The sequence below is a fragment of the Toxorhynchites rutilus genome, chromosome 2 (genome assembly GCF_029784135.1).
Source record: "Toxorhynchites rutilus septentrionalis strain SRP chromosome 2, ASM2978413v1, whole genome shotgun sequence".
NCBI classification, from domain to species: Eukaryota; Metazoa; Arthropoda; class Insecta; order Diptera; family Culicidae; genus Toxorhynchites; species Toxorhynchites rutilus.
Genome location: NC_073745.1, coordinates 184,921,799 through 184,939,976, shown reverse-complemented (window position 1 = coordinate 184,939,976; position 18,178 = coordinate 184,921,799). Strand labels below are relative to the sequence as shown.

Here is an 18,178-nt window from a genome sequence, read left to right as displayed (position 1 = left end):
TTTCATTAAAAACCCGGATCTTTTCAGCCCATGAAACGGGTGTTAAATAAAAAATGAGAATTTTTTCAAACACATGTAAAAAAAAATTTTTTTTTTCATCGATTTCAGTATTTTTTATTAATAACATAATGTATTTTCTTCAAAAAAATGTCAGTGAATGTTTGAGTAAGGGCCGTGATCTGCTGTTCGACACAACTTTGTCGCGATGCACTCACAAGAACGTTGTACGGCACTTACGTCCATTTTCCGGATACAATTCCGAATTCTTGTAGTCAGTTGCTTCGTGTCCTTGGCCCTCCAATTGTTTTTATACACTAGGGCACTGAGTGAGCCAAAGAAATCCTCTATTTGGCGGCACTGGGGCAAGTTTGTTGGGTTACGATCTTTCGGCACGAACGGTATCTTTTTCTCCTCAAGATACGCCAGCGTCTTCTTGGCGTAATGGGAAGACGCCTTGTCCAGCCAGAAGACGTACTTCCCATACGCGTGATGCTCGTTCAGGAACGGCAGCAGGATTTTATCGAGGCACTCTTCTCGATAGATTTGTTGATTGATTTCCAGACCGCTCGGCTTAAACCAAGGCTTTGAAATGCCCCGGTCGGAAATGGCGATGTACAACATAACCTTTTTTTCAAACTTGTGCTTGAACTTGTATTTCACTTCAGGCGGTGTGGATGACTTGTCGCTGGAGTAGTAATTAACATTTCCTGGAATATGCGTTTTGGACAGCGGAAAATAGCTTTCGTCGTCCAGAACGAAAGACGTCCCGCGGTATTTTTTGGTCATCCACCGACACTGTGATTTAACCGTCTCAATCTGCTCCTCCGTGTACTCCGGCGACCTCGTCTTCTTCCTGCAGACGATTCCTTTCATCTTGAGGGTCCGATAGATCAATACGTGGGAGCAGTCATATTTCCGACCGGCGTCACGCAGGCTGGTTGCGACCTTGTTGTCAAACAGCTTCTTTAACGATGGCTACCTCTGCTTCGTCATTATCGTCACCGGACGACCTCTTCCGACCTCCCGCTCTACGTTCAGGGAACCCAGGATACGATAGACCATACTGACAGGTACATTTTCTTCCTTAAAATGTGCCACCGTGAACTTTTTTCCTTGCTGGAAATGCGTTTCGTAGAACCGTACAATGCGTTCGCGGAGCACATGCTGTTTCGACGCCATCTTTGCTTTGACTAAATTCAAACTAGCAAAACCAAACACGCCTACTGTTTCTAGAGAGCCCAAAGAGCAATTTTCTTGGAGAAACAAAATTTTACGCTCTTTATTTGAGTTACTGAAAGGTATTGAAAAAATTCTCATTTTTTATTTAACACCCGTTAGTATATAACTGCAAAACTCGTTGTAACAAAAAAAATTGTTAGACTACATATTTATTGGTTACATCGGCTTTGTTGAAATTGTGGCAAATTTTGATTTTATGAAAGCGATATTTATGTCAAAACATTTGAAAAATGGGCCTTCGGTGGATGATTTTTAACCGTGCATATACGATTTGAAATTGGACGCGATATCTTTGATTTGGGTTGGGGCGATTTCATTCTTTCTGTTCATAGTAGTTCTAAATAATAGTTGAAACATTTCATTTGATATTATGTACTTTATCAAATTATTATTTTGCTATAGAATTTCGGATGAATAATTTTTAGCAACGCAGATAACAATATATACTGGAATAAGTTTTATATTTTTATGACACATAATAAGTTAACAAAATAATAAATAGCCTAACATACAAAATACTCTCTATTCGTGGAAATCATCTTTTCAAACAACAATATAATCTTGTTCCGAATTGCGGAATAATGGCGTCATAACGGATGTAAACTATTCAACGGTAACCGAGATACTATTTTTGAAACTGTTACACCAATATTTTCGGAACGGCAGTGTACAATCTCAGTTAGAAAACAGTCGCTATAACATTCTAAAGCCAGGCTAGCAGACTAGAAAACTTGCCGGTGTTTCGATTTTGTGCACAATGAACTTGACCTCCCGGGTGTGATGACGATTTTGATATGATCGAATGATACGATTAAATTCCTCAATTGGTCCCAGATAGCGTCAGACAAATGTAGCTCATAAGTCCATAAAACATTCTGCCTGTATTATTTGTCTAAATACGGCTATACACATGCTTTGTATAATATCGTCAATATATAAACAAATTTGTGTTATGTGAATTAACAAGATGGTACATTTGCTATTTATGATTTGACATCGATGTATACAATCGAACTACAATGTATACAAATCATTTTTATGTATTGTTAATACCGTAAACTTCTTTCTGCCGAAATTACTACGTTTTTTCTATATAATATTTTTCAAGATATATAATTACACAAGAATAGATAAACAGCTTTGCGCAATCGGATTCCTTACATCTACCTTATATAAATGCGTGCTCTCGTTCTTAAATACTTTTAATTTTTCACCATCGGAAGACATAAATTATAGAAGGAGCTATCAACAAATTCGTCTACTTTTTGCCATTTCACGTAGTTTTTAGTGTAAAGTTCCTCTTTGGTTCTTATTTTCCCTACAAAATGGGGATCGATCACCAGTAGATAAATATCCTGATCGGTGCTAACATGGATTCCGGCGATTCCTTTGGACGCCGCGTCCATATCGCCTCCCATCATGATAAGTCCACCATACGTTTCGAAGTACTCCTTTAGTGCGTCACTGTGCTTTGCGATACTGTCTTTTTTCGCAATATGTACCACCTTGCAGGAGACATCGAACAGGGTATCAATCACATAAATTGCCTCCAACGTTCCAATCCATTCGCGTGAGCCGAAAAACCTTTCCGGTTTGTCCTTGATTTCGACCAATGTCTGCTGGATAGTCGGAATATTTGGAACCTCCTTATCGGGCTTGCTGTTGAGAATGATCCATGAACAAATCGATTGCAGCGTGCGATAGCCACATCCCCAGCCCTGGAATTTTATAGTGCTTTTATTTCTGCAATACTCTATGCGGATATCTTAGTATAATGAAAATATTGGGACTTTAGACAAAATAAATCACGAAATCTGTGTAGATAAGATTGGATAGAGTGTACCACCACTTTCGAAACGTCGTATGTCGTGCACACGGCGATGGAATTTATTCCCGGGTATCTTGAGAATGCAACTGAGAACACTAAAATAATTCGGATGCGCTTATTCAATCAGCTCGATTCAATATGGTTATTATCCGAAGTTACGAGTATTGTTTAGCCCAAATTGAACCTCAAATAAGCTCCAAGTCGCTTCTTCCACTCCAGAAGACCCAAAAAATCCTCATCGAAAATGTGTGGTCAAATAACGTTACCTGGGTAAAAAGATACCTGAAATATCGCAGCGATGTTGGATGTCACTCTTCATCTTCAATGGCACTAATGTTCCAAGTGGAACTTTTGCCGTCTCAACGTGGATATTACTTGCGTCATTTTTATCAGCAGTACTTAGTTGAGATTTTTTTTCATACTAAATAAGACGCATTGAATGTATTCCAAAAGACTACATCTTTCATTTCTGTGCCGGGTGTAAGTTCGAAGTTTCGAAAAGGAGAGCGTTACACTAGGAATACAAGGTTTTGAACGTTAAAAACTCTTTAGCGGCTGAACGAAGTGGTATGAAAATCACGGCAATCGAAAGGTGAAATTCTAAGATTTATATAATTGATACTTATTGACTCGAAAAATTGTTTCAATAGCTTGAAAAATGACTTGAAACGGGCTATTGAAATTACAAAAATCTGTAAATAAGCTGGCGCCCGCTCGGAAATACATTTAGTTGTGATTGGAAAGTGACGGGAAATTGGTCTCGCTCGCTCGCTCAAACACTATGCTCTTCTCTCCCAATTCCATTTCTTTTCTGCAGCGCGATCGAACGTAGCGTTTCACGAAAAACGAAGTGTGGATGACAATTCAATACAGATTGTTTACAAATGGTGACATTGGCTATGGAGTTGATAGCGGAGAAAATGAAATGTTTGATATGGTGTAGAGATTATTCTACCATATCAAAGAAGCCATATTATTTGATGAAAGCAGGAGTTTTAATATCATTTGTTGACGAATGCCTAAATCGAACGATAATTCTAATTGGCGAAGAGGGGTTGTTATTTGTGCTGGGTATTTTCGAGGTGAAATCGATTCCTCCTTTTTTTTATATTATATTATATTATATTGTTAGATTCTTATTAATTATTCACCCGAAAACTTGTTTCGATAGAATTCAAATTGCATTGAAAACAGACTATTGAAATCATAAAAATCTGTATATAAAGGGTATGTCACATCAAATTGCATCACGGAAAAAACGCTGTAGAAATTCGCACAGTAGACCGATCCTTTTGAAAATTTTAGACAGTAAAATAAAAACTATTAAACAACTTTTGGCATTTTCTTTTTATTCATACTTCGAGCCCAAGCCCGTATGCTCGCACCTTCCTCTTTACCCCGTCCATAAGGTTCTGTACAACGTCAGGTTGTAGTTTTTTTTAACAGAAATCCATTTTCTCTTGAAGTCCGCCTCCGATTTGACAACTTTTGGGTTCTTCCGGAGGGCCTGCTTCATAATCGCCCAATATTTCTCTATTGGGCGAAGCTCCGGCGCGTTGGGCGGGTTCATTTCCTTTGGCACGAAGGTGACCCCGTTGGCTTCGTACCACTCCAACACGTCCTTTGAATAGTGACACGAAGCGAGATCCGGCCAGAAGATGGTCGGTCCCTCGTGCTGCTTCAATAGTGGTAGTAAGCGCTTCTGTAGGCACTCCTTAAGGTAAACCTGCCCGTTTACCGTGCCGGTCATCACGAAGGGGGCGCTCCGCTTTCCGCAAGAGCAGATCGCTTGCCACACCATGTACTTTTCGGCAAACTTGGATAGTTTCTGCTTGTGAATCTCCTCCGGAACGCTGAATTTGTCCTCTGCGGAGAAGAACAACAGGCCCGGCAGCTGACGAAAGTCCGCTTTGACGTAGGTTTCGTCGTCCATTACGGCAATGCGGCTTCGTCAGCATTTCGGTGTACAGCTTCCGGGCTCGCGTCTTCCCCACCATGTTTTGCCTTTCGTCGCGGTTAGGAGCCTTCTGAACCTTGTATGTACGCAGGCCCTCCCGCTGCTTGGTCCGCTGGACGAATGAACTTGACAAATTCAGCTTATTGGCGACATCCCGGACCGAACTTCTCGGATCACGTCTAAACTGCTTAACTACGCGCTTGTGATCTTTTTCACTGACGGAGCATCCATTTTTGCCGTTCTTCACCTTCCGGTCGATGGTTAGGTTCTCGAAGTATCGTTTTAGTACTCTGCTGACCGTGGATTGGACGATTCCCAGCATCTTACCGATGTCCCGATGTGACAACTCCGGATTCTCGAAATGAGTGCGCAGGATTAATTCACGACGCTCTTTTTCGTTCGACGACATTTTTCCAAATTTACGAAAAATTGACAGTGAAGCATGGCCAACGTGATCTATACACTCTTATCTGATTATAAGCGAAAGCTGAAGATATAATTTCTAAAAATTAAATTTCTACAGCGTTTTTTCCGTGATGCAATTTGATGTGACACACCCTTGAACCTGGTGCCCGCTTGGAAATCCTTTTCGAGAACGTTGTTTGATGTTGCTGAAACGGACATAGTTTGCTGAGGAGCGTCGGACGACAATGGAGCGTCTTTGTCAAGGCAGGTGGAGAACAAGTTTAGATTGAGTTGTCCTCAAGGGCCCAAAGGCGAGAGACGAACGAACTACAAACGTTTAAAGTCTCTGTAATTCAACAAGTAGGAGCTGATGATTGTGCCGGGTAGTGACCATTCTATCCTGGATTCCTCGAGTCGAGGAAGACGCCCCACGCTAAATATGGGCTAGAGAGCGTTGCTGATTAATGGTCAGCTGCATCCCAATAGGAAGCATCCCGTGTCGAGCACACGTACAGAGCATTAGAGACTTCAGCTTCCCAATCCCATCTCAATTAGTATTTTGTAATACTAACCTCGAGCCAACCGCGAGTAATCGGTTACATATTACTAACATTGAGTGCACCCGTGGCCGAGTGGTTAGCGTCTCACATTATCATGCAGAGTGTTCGGGTTCGAATCCCGTCCTGGCCGGGGGATTTTTCGTCAATGAAATTTCCTTCGACTTGCACTGTGGTCACGCGTATTCTAGAGCTTGCCCCTCGGAATACATTCAAGGCGTGTTAATTGGCTTAAGAAATCTCAACTAAGTATTAATAAATGACGCTAGTTATTGCATACGTTGAGACGGCAAAAGTTCAATAGGGAACGTTAACGCCATTCAAGAAGAAGAAGAAGATTACTAACATTGATAATAAGAAAAATTGTCAAATATTGAACTCCCGGCCCCATCAGGCTATCGCCATATGAGCCTTGATAAATATATATTTTGGAAAAAAAACAAGTAGGAGAAGAAAAGTGTTACTTTTTTGTCCGTTGATTGCAATGAATCTAGCTCATAGATTCAGGGTCGTTTTGACGTAGGACTACGACTTTCATTTTTATATCGGGGTGTAAAATCAAAGTTTCCAAAACGAAAGCGTTACGCCGGAGACCGAGATTTTGAGCGTTAATAGCTCCTAAACAACTGAACGAAATGGTATGATAAACACTTCATTCGAAAGATAAAATGTCTACGCGTTCTATACTTGTTACTTTTTGATCAAAAACATGTTACAATAGCCTCAAAATTGCTTTCAAAACAGGCTATTGAAATCACCAATCGGTATATAAGCGAGCGCCACTCGGAAATCCACTCAGTTATAATTGAACAGCGATTGGAGCATGTTGTCGCTGTTGTGGTGAAGCTCTTCGTTTATCATGAAAGCGTGGATGAACGCTATCACCTAGAGCCTGTTTGTGCACCTTAGGCCAGAAGGGAATCCATCAGGAGGAGAGTGATGCCACAAACGGTTCCCCGGGAAGACATCGGAGCAGCCGCCACACACACATATGCACGCGCGGAACTCTTCGTTTGGATGTCATTCAACATCGAGAAAATTCCGGAAAGATTCTAATCGTTGCTGAAAAATAATCTGCCAGTTCCCCTGGGAATTGAAAGATACATTCATGCGAAAGAGTTTATTTTAATGTTTTCTATCCATGTAACACTGTGACCAAATATTTTTCAACCAGGTGCTATTAACAGGTGGTTATCGAGTTAGCATTAACCACTGGTGGGCTTCGAGTATCGAGGAAAATCTGGAAAAATCTAATCGTTGCTGATAAATAATACAGGGGAACTGGCACCCCTGGGAATAAATTCATGTGAAAGAGTTTATTTTAATGTTTTCTAACCATATAACACAGCGACCAAATACATTTGATTTTGTAATTTTTCAATCAAGTGTAATTAGCCGGAAAGCTTCTGAAGATTATTCTTCCCCATCAGTAGGATATTTTCGTATCCAATATTGTATGCGCACGCAACGGAAAATGTTTCGTGTCGCGAAAATTATATAATTCTCAATCGATTATTGCGCAGTCACCGAAAGTTTCAAACTCTTTTCGTTTGCTGGTTATCGAGAAGAAGCCTGGAAAAAAGTGATCGTTGCTGCAAAATAATCTGCCAGTTCCCCTTGGAATTGAAAATTTCATTCAAGCGAAAGAGTTTATTTTAATGTTTTCTATCCATGTAATACTGCGACCACAAACATTTGGTTTTGTGATTTGTCAATCAAGTGCAATTAGGAGGGAAGCTTCTGAAGATTATTCTTCAGAACAAGGTTTTTTGTATCCAATTTTGGATGCACAAAACCTTGTGCGTCCAACGTAATATATCAGCTGTATGTCAGCTATCTTGCGTTGTTCGTGTACAGCGTTGTACAGGTACCATCGTAGCATGACAGACATACTTTTGTTGTACATTGTACCGCATATCAAACTGACAATCAGAAATTTGACCAATTTCCACCACATATTTCAATGAAAAATGTTTTTATTTAGCGTCTAAACTATCAAACACAAGAAACAAGTTTCCAATCTGAATTATTAACTCAAAAGAATGTCAATGAAAAGAACGTTTACCAAGTGTTTTGATTCGGTTTCTTCATGCTACCCACCACTAACCGTCTATGGCGCTGCGCACAGTACAATTTTAGCCATGTACAGCGGTAAAACAGGTCGGTACAGGTACAGCGATTGTACCGAGTTGCTTGCATGGTACTAGCGCTGTACATGGTGACAGACATACAATTTTCGTAGTACAACGCTAGTACAGTTGTATGTCTGTCAAAAGTATAACGCTCTCGTTTTCGAAGTACCGCAAATATTCATTTATTCATTCATTCAGAATGGATTTAGATTCAACTTCAAATAAATGATCTCTAAATCAACGATAGTCCTACGTGACCCTTGCGATTATACCATAGATATAACCCACTTCCTGTTTTTTACACATTAATTACATTTGGTACCACTTATTGGTAACAAGAGGAAGGAATTCATTTAGTTGTGATTGCGAAGTGACATGAGAATGGTCTCGCTAGCTCGTCAACCGCATTGTTAATGTAGGACTACGAAACTATAGCCGGCGTGAAACAAACATTATAGAAATTCAAGAATGAAACTGTACAGTAGAAACATTTGATAGTACTAAGGACCAATGTGCTCCCGTGGCCGAGTGGTGAGCGTCACACCTAACATGCCGGGGGTTCGTGTTCGATTCCCGTTCTGGTCGGGGGAATTTTTCGTCAAAGAAATTTCCTCCGACTTGCACTGTGATCACGCGTATTCTAGAGCTTGCCACTCAGTATGTGTATTATTCGGCATAGGCATCTCAACTAATTACTAATATAAATGACGCAAGTAATACTATGTTGAGGCGGCGAAGTTCCTCTAGGAACGTTAGTGCAATTTAAGAAGAAGAAGAAGAAGAAGAGGACCCATGAATGTATGCAATAACAAAGTGAGCGACGCGACCGTTTCACGAAGCAATAAAACGCCAATTTGAACAGATTTTCAAATTAACTCTCATTCATTTATTTATTTATTTATTTATTTATTTATTTATTTACTAGCTGTACCCTGCCACGCTTTGCTGTGGCACATTGTGGTTGGATGGTTGAGTTGAATTTTCATTTTTTTTTAAATTATTTTTCGAGTTTTTTTGACGCCGGTTTTGTGCTCCCTTGGCCGAGTGGTTAGCGTCATAACTAACATGCCGGGTGTTCGGGTTCGATTCCCGTTCTGGTCGGGGGAATTTTTCGTCAAAGAAATTTCCTCCGACTTGCACTGTGATCACGCGTATTCTAGAGCTTGCCACTCAGAATGCATTCAAGGCGTGTTATTTGTCATAGAAATCTCAACTAAGTACTAATAAAAATGACGCAAGTAATACTACGTTGAGACGGCGAAGTTCCTCTAGGAACGTTAGTGCCATTGAAGATGAAGAAGAAGAAGACGCCGGTTTTGACGTGTATCATGCCGGGTGTTCGGGTTCGATTCCCGTTCTGGCCGGAGGATTTTTCGTCAAAGAAATTTCCTTCGACTGTGGTCACGCGTATTCAAGAGCTTGCCCCTCGGAATACATTGAAGGCGTGTTATTTGGCTTAAGAAATCTCAACTAAGTATTAATAAATGACGCTAGTTAATGCATATACGTTGAGACGGCAAAAGTTCCACAGGGAACGTTAACGCCATTCAAAAACTATGACTATATAGAAGATCATTTTTCTCCATTTTGTTCGATTTTTTTGCCGTAACAACATTCCTCGGAGTGAAATGTATATTGTGCCCAACTTTGAGCTCAATCGGTTTCGTATTTTTCGAGTTTTTGACGCATACACTAACGAACACAATTCTAATTTTTATATATATAGAGATAGAGATGGATGAGAGAGATCGATAAATTTTAAATCATTCCGAAACACAATTCAGTTCACGATTTTGTCAAAAACTTGGAAAAAAGATGTTTCCATCACAATTCATATTTAATAAGAAATGGTTGATTTTCATAAGAAGTTTAATCTTAGGAACGTACTATGGCCATATAGAAGATCATTTTCTCCATTTTTTACAATTTTTCATGCCGTGACAACATTCCTCGGAGTGAAATATATACTGTGTCCAACTCAATCGGTTTCGTATTTTTCGAGTTTTTGACGCATACGCAAACGAACACAACATTTTTATATATATAGAGATTTCATTTCGACACCATCCGACTATAGGTCTTCTTCTTCTTAAATGGTTAGAGCCATTCCTAGAGGAACTTCCCCGTTTCAACGTAGTATTACTTGCGTCATTTTTTTTAATTAGTACTTAGTTGAGATTTCTACGCCAAATAACACGCCTTGGATGCATTCTGAGTGGCAAGCTCTAGAATACGCGTGACCACAATGCAGGTCGGAGAAAATTTGTTTACGGGTAAAGCTGATAGCTATGCATTTCAGAATGCTGATAGTCATGTTATTCATGCTGTACCGCGAAAAAGTCAATCAAGTTTTGGAGTTGCAAACAATGTGAGGCGGTCTCAATTGGCAGATAATTTTTTACTTCGTCAGCATAGCATAACCTTGTTCCAATAGTCGGGTGATGTCGTTTACGAACAGCGAGAATAGCAAAGGTCTTAAAATGCTACCTTGCGGTACTCCGGAACCATTCAGAAACCACCTCGATTGGGAAGAAACCACTTTCACGGAAGTTTGGCGATTGCGTAGATATATGCGTAGCCACGAAAGCAAGCCAGATGATAACCCTAGTTTGTTGAGTTTTGCCAGCAAGACTCCATGGTCCACACGATCGAATGCCGCTTTCAAATCAGTTCTATAGTACGCAGTAGCGATAGCGATATGAATTCCAATAAACTAGTTGAAACTGATTGGCCGGGGTAAAAACCATGTTGTGCAGTAGAAATGTAACTTTTAATCTGAAACAGAAGATGATCATAAACAATGCACAATGGTCCAGGAGATGTATTTAAGTGGAAATTAGCATTTATAGCTCGACAGTTATTCTCTAGACAAAAACTTTCTTAGAAAAAGTTGTCAATCATTTGAGATATCTTTGTAGAACAAAGTTTTTCTCCATCTCTTGAAATAACCGATATAGCGCCTTTCTTCTATGTTACGTGAGGGTCACCATGAAAAAAACTGTTTTTTTTGCTCTAACTTTTATATTTCAAATTTTACATGCAAACTATCTACGAAAGACTTTTAGAGCTTACTAATACAAACATTTTTCGATGCAGAACTTGTTAATATCTCAACTTTACTCAAAGTTATTGATATTCCTTCCCAAAATACACACTCTTTTCATTTGTTTGTCATTCTTTCTGGGGCAAACATAAAAAATGTTTGTCGACGGAATTTGAAAGAACAGATTTCACTCTATATAATATGTAATTTTAAAAACTATGTAATTTTTTGTGTTTCAGTAAATTAAAATTGAAATCATGAGTTTTTGGATGGAACCCCATCAATAACTTTGAGCAGGATTAAGATATTGACATGTTCTGCATCGCAAAATGTTGGTATTGATAAGCTCAAAAAGTCGTACGAAAACCATTTCAATATGGAATTTTAAATATAAAAGTTAGAGTAAAAAAAACCCTTTTTATTCGGTTATTTCAAGGTTATTCAAGAGACAAAGAAAAACTTTGTTCTACAAAGATATCTCAAATAATTGGAGCTATAACATTGTCGATCTATATTTACCTCTATCTATAAAGATAAGAAAGTTAGATTTTTATTTCATCGACAATTTTGGTCACCCTATTTTTGACAACATAAAAACGAGCGCTCTATCATATGGAACAACTTTGTCTAAGACAGTTTTTGTCTAGAGAATAACTGTCGAGCTCTAAATGCTAATTTCCACTTAAATGCATCTTCTGGACCATTGTGCAATGGTCTCAAACACCTTAGAGCAAGCGCACAGAGAAGTGATTTCGTGATAGTTCTCCACACTGTGTTTGTCGTCTTTCTTGAACACAGGAAACATAAATGATGATTTCCAGCTATCAGGAATTGAAGATTTCAAAAAAATTTCGCAACATTATTTCAATAGAGCCGCAGGAATACAATGAGGCCCTGGGCAATAAGATTGTTTCATTTCATATACTGCGTAAGCAACGTCCTCTGCAAGAACGGGAAAAGTGCCAACTGTTTTCAGTTGTCACTGTCAGCTGTCACTTGCAACGAATCGCAAAGCATTAGTTATACTAATGAATCATAACGGTGAAGCTTTCAACTGCATCATTACAGTTCATCGAAAAGGTCCAATCGGCATTGCAAAGTGCAGCATTGATTGCATCATAATCGCCTCGCCGGAAGTCGAACGCATTGATGTCATGTAGGACGGCGGCGTCGGCAGCAACCGCTGATGAACAAATTTACACCTTCAGTTTTACAAAGAAGAACGCAACTCTCACCGGTGGAAAATACCTTCTTTACAGCCAGCTTGAAATGTGCGCTGCACTTTGACGCTACTTTTAACCCGGAAACAATGCTCGAATTCACGAAAATTAATTGATCGATCGTAAAAAGTATTAAGAGTTTGGCTCCTTTAAACTTATGTTACTGAGCCTGTAAAAATAAACGATTCAACAAAAAAAAATCGTAAAAAGTCACCAATAACATCAATAATTATCAGTCATCTTTCTAGCAACCAGATGGCAGCAACAGCGAGGCTTTCCGAATCGCCGAGTGTTTGGTTTAGTTTTCCAAATTGACCTTTTTTTTAGCCTGAGAAGGTCTCTGTAATTCAGAACATCATCATCATTACACCAATAAGTTCGTACACGCTCCTAAATTCACAGAAGCCAATGTTCAGCAAAAATCATAAAAATCAATTCGCTTCTGATTACGTCAGATATTTCTATAGAATGCATCGAAATATTTAAAATAACTCTTTAGTCGAAAATTTTCGTGCCCCTGAAAAGGACCGATGAGTTTGCGTGGTTTTGTAAAGCAGTCGGAGATGGGTGATTCATGATTCATTCTTGTTCTCGTGAGAACAATACACAAGATTGGTGTATTTATTGCCACCATGCTTACTTCGGGCATATCCTGAGAATGCACAAAAAATTTGAACGTCCGTTCAAAACGGTAGAGAAATAGAAACAGAAGTTTGCCAGGGCGAGCAAAATATTTGTAGTGCTTTCACGGCCATCCGACAATATGCATCAACCGCTGACTAAACATGACTTCGATGGATTTTCAAGCATATTCATAGATTATTGTGATTTCGATAGTTTGATTTCACAGCAGTGCCGCTAATTTAAGATTTGTTTTTACAAAATTTCAACTTAAATCTATGTTTAGTAGGATTGGACCGATTACTCGCGGTTTACTCGAGGTTAGATGGGCAACAATTGATATAGAAGGTAGAATGAAAATCTAGGCACTGAACGAGTAGGAAAAAATGACAGATTTCGAACGCTTATAACTCGAGCATTTCTTAATAGATTACAAATATCTTCTTCTTCTTCAATGGCACTAACGTTCCTAGAGGAACTTCACCGTCTCAACGTAGTATTACTTACGTCATTTTTATTAGTATTTAGTTGAGATTTCTATGCCAAATAACACGCCTTGAATGCATTCTGAGTGGCAAGCTCTAGAATACGCGTGATCACAGTGCAAGTCGGAGGAAATTTCTTTGACGAAAAATTCCCCCGACCAGAACGGGAATCGAACCCGAACACCCGGCATGTTAGTTATGACGCTAACCACTCGGCCACGGGAGCACAAGATTACAAATATGTTTACATAAATTAATAGGGAATATTTCACGTTTTGATTGGTCTAATTTTTGCTCCTCAAATGGTTCCGACCAGAAGGAGGAACCCGAATAACAGTGGAACATAATTTGGAAACAGGCGTTCGGCGGTAACCGATTCGAAAACACTGAAGAAATTCGTGACGCAGTTACATCGTACTTCAAAAAGTTGGACGCTACGCACTTCGCGCTCGGAATAGAAACTCGTGTCACGCTATGAAAAATGCCTCGAACGTTACGGTGATTATGTAGAAAAATAGAAAATAAAACGTAGATTACGAAAATCACCTTGTTTTTGTCATAACTTTATTTTTCCGTGATTTCTGAGGCACTGAAACTTATTTTATGAACGACACTCGCAATAATAGTTTTTTTTAAGATGGCAAAACTTAGGGTGGGTTTAGACTAGTGATATATTCATGTGAAGAAATATGATGAGATTTATAGAAATCGCATCAACCGTTTACACTAGCGTGAACTTCTATAATGAATATATTCATATTTTCGGTGAATTTGTTCACCTGAAGTAGAACTGCATCCAACTTTAGTGATTTCTCACCAGTGAGAAATTCACAAGCGTTTACATATGCTGAATTTATTCAAGATATATATACCTCGAATAAGTGTATCATATTTATTCTCATCCGTTTACACCTATTTTCAGGTGAATAAATCCATCTATAGCTATAGATCTCCCTAGTGTAAACCCCCCATTAGGTAGCACAAATTGGACAAATCAAAACGTCAACAGAAAATCAAGCATATTTCATTGCACAGTCTCGTATTATTACTTCTATAGAGAGCAAATACACTGCATTTACTAGAAACAACTGAAAGAACACAGATTCCTTGCGGCAATCAACCAATCAGAACGCGGGATTTATGTTTAGATAGTGCTTCAAATTTTTCAATTGTTCGATAGTTAGTTTCATAGATTGTTTAATTTTCTTCATTATAATTGATTGTTAGGGAGCTCCCCAATTGATTGATGCAAAAATTTCGCGAATCCATCAGGGAATAACTGAGCAGTAGGCGCAAGAACTTGAACAATTTTTGCGATGCGAAAAATTTTCCTCTTTTTTCGTTGGCACCACTCATATGAATCAATCTACTCGCAAATTATTCAAAGTTCCACGAATTAGATGCTCGTTTTCCCAACGAGTCAAGTTCACGTTCACGCCTGACGATGTTAACGTTTTATATAATATTATTCGAATGAATTGTATTGCATTCGCGATATGAGCAACCGCAGCAGGGGTAGAAATATCACCGCACGTACAAAGACCTTCAGTCATCAAGACACAACAATCTAATTGAGCTTCTAGATCAGCATTCCCATCAGATACCGCTTTGTTGCATCTGAACTAACTTGTTGTAACAGCGAAGTAACTGATCATATGGAATTGTTTTGCCTCATCGGCATTTGCCTCAATGTCGTTAGCACTCAATTATACCTTCAACCACATTGCATTAATCATGTAATCAAGCCGACCAGAATGATTTGTGAATTCATAGTATGATAGTCATCGACTGAAGCTACTTGTAGATTAGTATTAATGTACAAAAATATAAAATAGGGAAATGATCTCATTAAAAATGTTATATGAATTGTTAAGCATAAACAAATCAGAAAAGTTCTGTTGGTCAAACCTTAAAAGTTGTAATCCTTCGATAAATCTATAAATATCCCAAATGACGATGGAGCGTAATTCAATCACTGCTCATGGAAAGCTGAACTAACAAATTGAAAAGACAAAAAACGCATGAATGGCCCTGCTCAAATTGGCATAACAATATTTTGTTGTTGCTTTCAGAAGCACGAATAAAAAGTACTATTTTTAGATTTCCAAGAGAGAAAGCGAGTCTAGCAAAAAAAAAACAGTATTTCTTCCATCTGTGTTCATATATCATACAAAAGTGTTTTTTTAAATATTACCATGTCTTGAAATCCATCGCATCCGTAATGATAGTAATAATAATTTCCTCGCATCAGATACGTGTTTCCGTCAGGTTTTGGAGGTTCCAGATTGCTGTGTACATTGAACAACAAATCGATTTTATCCATTATTTGAGCCTCTAGAATAAAATATGTCTATAAAACTTCAGTCAAGAATACGGTGCAGAGGAATCACCACAGAATAATGGGGCCAATTTCTTATACAGTCACAGCCGCTACTGGCAAATGTGTCAGCGATGCACAATTGTAATTGGGGTTCTTTTCCGCACTTTCCACACCAATCTGTTCACTTCCAAGATTCTGACGCAACTGTTCCCTCCCGCACAAAATTACAAGCATTTACAGAAAAACAACTTGTTTACACTACACACTTTTCGTCTTTCGTCTCTCTCTTGACCCATTCAAAGCGTGACCGTATCTTTGCTTGTGCCGTGCAAAGTACTACAGTCAGTGACTAGAAACCTAATCTATGCCAACATGTGGAAATTCACCACTTCTCGTCCTTGCAGAAGATTCGGAATCAAAACAAAGCGTGCGAAGACACTCCCAAAACACCCAAAAAATACGATTTGGATGAATGAATGCGTTCAAATGAACGACTTGTAGCAGACTGAAATAACTGTAGTAGGTGTGGTAATGATTTCATGGACGGTATACGAAAGTGTGCGTGACAAATGAAATCATATGATCAACGCCAACTGATGGAAGGTGGGAAAGATTTTCAAACTGTGGTTGTGGGAAATGAGGAATTCGATGCATGAAGATGCAATTGCTTATCTCATGTGAACTCTCAGAATTTTAAAGTTATTTCATTTGATATTTTGAACATTCTTTTCGATACTTCAAACACAAAGACCAATAACTTATGTATTTATTTTATTCATATTTATATATTTTTGCATTTATTTTATAATTTCCTATTATAATCCTATTTTTAACACGTTAAGCCCTGATTTTATTCTTGTTGCGCTTTCCATTCAGCGCACATCAAGTGCGTTTGCACAATATATGTCGGCAGCGGCGTAGTGTGCGGGTGGTAAACCCTTTGGGGTGCCAAAATCCTAGAGTTCAAAAGCAATTTTCCCCGAATTATATTTCATCTTTCAATTTAGTAAAAAGACATCCATCATTAGTAGCTGCTTCTTTCCGTACATGAAACCAATAACCTCTCTTTGATTTTCGAAAAATTGGAACACCCAACATCATACTAACCAATACCCTTTTGATTTTTCCGTTACGCATGCCTGGGCGCCCCTCCGTGCTATGTGATGTTTTACAGTTATTTAAGCAATAACACGTTCCTTGTTCAAATTGAATAGGATTTTTAGAAGAAATTTGATAGAGTAGGCATCTAAGTGTAATTATAGTGATAAATTTGAAAAAAGTGGTATTTTCTGGAGCGCCATTTTCATAGTTTGCCAGGGGCGCTGTCTACCCTCACTGCGCTGCTGACTGTCGGTCCCAGCTTCCAAAGATACTTATTGTATATTTTATAGTCAGCAATTGACTAGAAAGTAGTCAAATTTTGTAAAACATCCGAAAACAAACCGTATATATTTTTATTTTATTATTTTATAACTGTCAGTTCCAGTCAGTCAGCACTTTCCTACGAAAAAAGCTCAACGCCAGCCCCAAGTCATGGAGAAACTCAACGTGTTAAATACGGTTTTAGACATGTTAAAATCGAACAAGCGCTATTGAACTCATGGAAACAATTTTCTAAGAGGTTATCATAATTAACCACGATCACGTATTAGTCGGATGGTACACAGAACAATACATTGCACAATGAAAATGGAGAGTCAAGATTTCCATTTAATAGATCAAACCCACATATTTTTTGATGGTTGGCACGCCTAGAAGCTAGCAATTCCAACGCGATCAGTCTGCAGTGGCTTGAGTAGTCATGGAGATGGTCTGGATGTATCCAAGGGAGTTGTCGGAAACCATATCGAATGAAATTGCGCTGCACTTTCTCCATCCGTATGATTTGCGTGCTGTGAAACGGAGACCACATGCAGGCAGCATACTCCAAAATGTTTTGATTGCGTAAACATCTGTGAAGTTATTGGTGCACGGACAAACAAATCCAAAAACAGCAAACACATTAGTAGCACAAAAAAAACGAACAAAAAATTAACGTCTAAACAAAAACAAAAAGTGAACGTCATAAGATTAGTCACAAAACAAAAAGACAAAAAGTGAACGTCATAAGATTAGTCATAGTCGATTGTTTACTGACGAAGCCATGTTGATACTCAGATATCATCAGTTGACATAGAATATTATGAACTACATAGTCCTTCAAATACTCCCAGCTCTCGAATAAAACCCATCAGCAACCAAGATACCATTGTCGAAGTTCTTTCGATAGATACACCAACCAAAGCATGTCTTTGCTGCCACAGGCTCATTTTCTTCGCCCTCTAGTACGCAACAAATTTATATGTCGAACATGTTCTAAGCCGATAATGAT

The 18,178-nt window shown here is 38.7% G+C and overlaps 1 protein-coding gene across 2 annotated transcripts; it reads right to left on the bottom strand.

Moving 5' to 3' along the window:
* Positions 1–1,683: 1,683 nt before the first annotated feature.
* LOC129768874 (probable Ufm1-specific protease 1) lies at positions 1,684–16,300 on the bottom strand. Of its 2 annotated transcripts, none has more exons than XM_055770811.1 (3): positions 15,878–16,300; positions 15,682–15,821; positions 1,684–2,957 (listed from the first exon to the last, which is right to left on the bottom strand). In XM_055770811.1, the coding sequence occupies exons 2-3, from the start codon at positions 15,808–15,810 to the stop codon at positions 2,442–2,444; spliced, it is 645 nt and encodes a 214-aa protein (XP_055626786.1). In that variant the 5' UTR covers positions 15,811–15,821; positions 15,878–16,300; the 3' UTR covers positions 1,684–2,441. The 2 variants fall into 2 exon arrangements, with proteins under 2 accessions (XP_055626786.1, XP_055626787.1); XM_055770812.1 differs by having other exon boundaries at positions 15,881–16,300.
* Positions 16,301–18,178: the final 1,878 nt, after the last annotated feature.

Excerpts from the sequence above, each read along its gene's own strand:
- LOC129768874 (XM_055770811.1), bottom strand. The coding sequence starts at position 15,810 with ATGGATAAAATCGATTTGTTGTTCAATGTACACAGCAATCTGGAACCT. Across the intron at positions 2,958-15,681 it reads GCGATGGATTTCAAGACATG|GGCTGGGGATGTGGCTATCG; the intron begins GTAATATTTAAA and ends ATAAAATTCCAG.